This window comes from Camelina sativa, unplaced genomic scaffold, assembly GCF_000633955.1.
Source record: "Camelina sativa cultivar DH55 unplaced genomic scaffold, Cs unpScaffold01264, whole genome shotgun sequence".
Classification (NCBI taxonomy): domain Eukaryota; kingdom Viridiplantae; phylum Streptophyta; class Magnoliopsida; order Brassicales; family Brassicaceae; genus Camelina; species Camelina sativa.
The window spans coordinates 5,240-5,949 of record NW_010922384.1 but is presented as its reverse complement, the minus strand read 5'-3'; the positions used below and the strand labels follow the sequence as shown (position 1 = coordinate 5,949).

At 35.6% G+C, this 710-nt stretch overlaps 1 protein-coding gene across 1 annotated transcript in view; it reads left to right on the top strand.

Moving 5' to 3' along the window:
* Positions 1-710, top strand: part of LOC104774064 (ABC transporter G family member 32) — a gene marked incomplete at both ends in the record, with an annotated part of 2,894 nt that continues 2,184 nt past the window's right edge. The window contains 4 exon segments of the mRNA XM_010498730.1: positions 1-94; positions 178-254; positions 353-406; positions 552-642. Of these exon segments, the coding sequence (XP_010497032.1) occupies positions 1-94; positions 178-254; positions 353-406; positions 552-642 (316 nt within the window).

Here is a 710-nt window from a genome sequence, read left to right as displayed (position 1 = left end):
TATGTGAGCCAACAAGATTGGCATGTGGCGGAGATGACAGTGAGGCAGACTCTCGAGTTTGCTGGTCGTTGTCAAGGTGTTGGATTCAAATATGGTAAGCAGCTACTAAGAAGCAGTATTGTGGGTGGGTGCATTGTTTATGTCTTTTGTTTCGACTTAAATCACTCTGAAACACAGATATGCTTTTGGAGTTAGCAAGAAGGGAAAAGCTTGCAGGAATTGTACCTGATGAAGATCTTGATATATTTATGAAGGTAGTTCACTTGTGGTGTTTTACTACAACAGGCTTAGTCCTGTTCTTCTCTTGATTTACTTATTCCCTTGATTTATAACGCTTTTTCAAATCCTCCAGTCTTTAGCTCTAGGAGGACAGGAGACAAGTCTCGTTGTGGAGTATGTTATGAAGGTATCTTTTTGACTTTTTCCTTATCTTTTCAAAAAAAAAAAAAAAAAACAGTAAACTCCATTAGTGTGTATTTATATTATCAGGCCAAATTATACATACCTCATTCAAAAAATTCCTTTCTGACATTCTCATACATCCAACAAAGATTCTAGGGTTGGACACATGCGCGGACACATTGGTCGGAGATGAGATGATTAAAGGAATTTCAGGAGGTCAGAAGAAACGGCTCACAACAGGTTTGCTGTTCTCATTCTTTTAATTTTTTTTTTTTTTTTTTTTTTTTTTTTTTTTTTTTTTTTTTTTT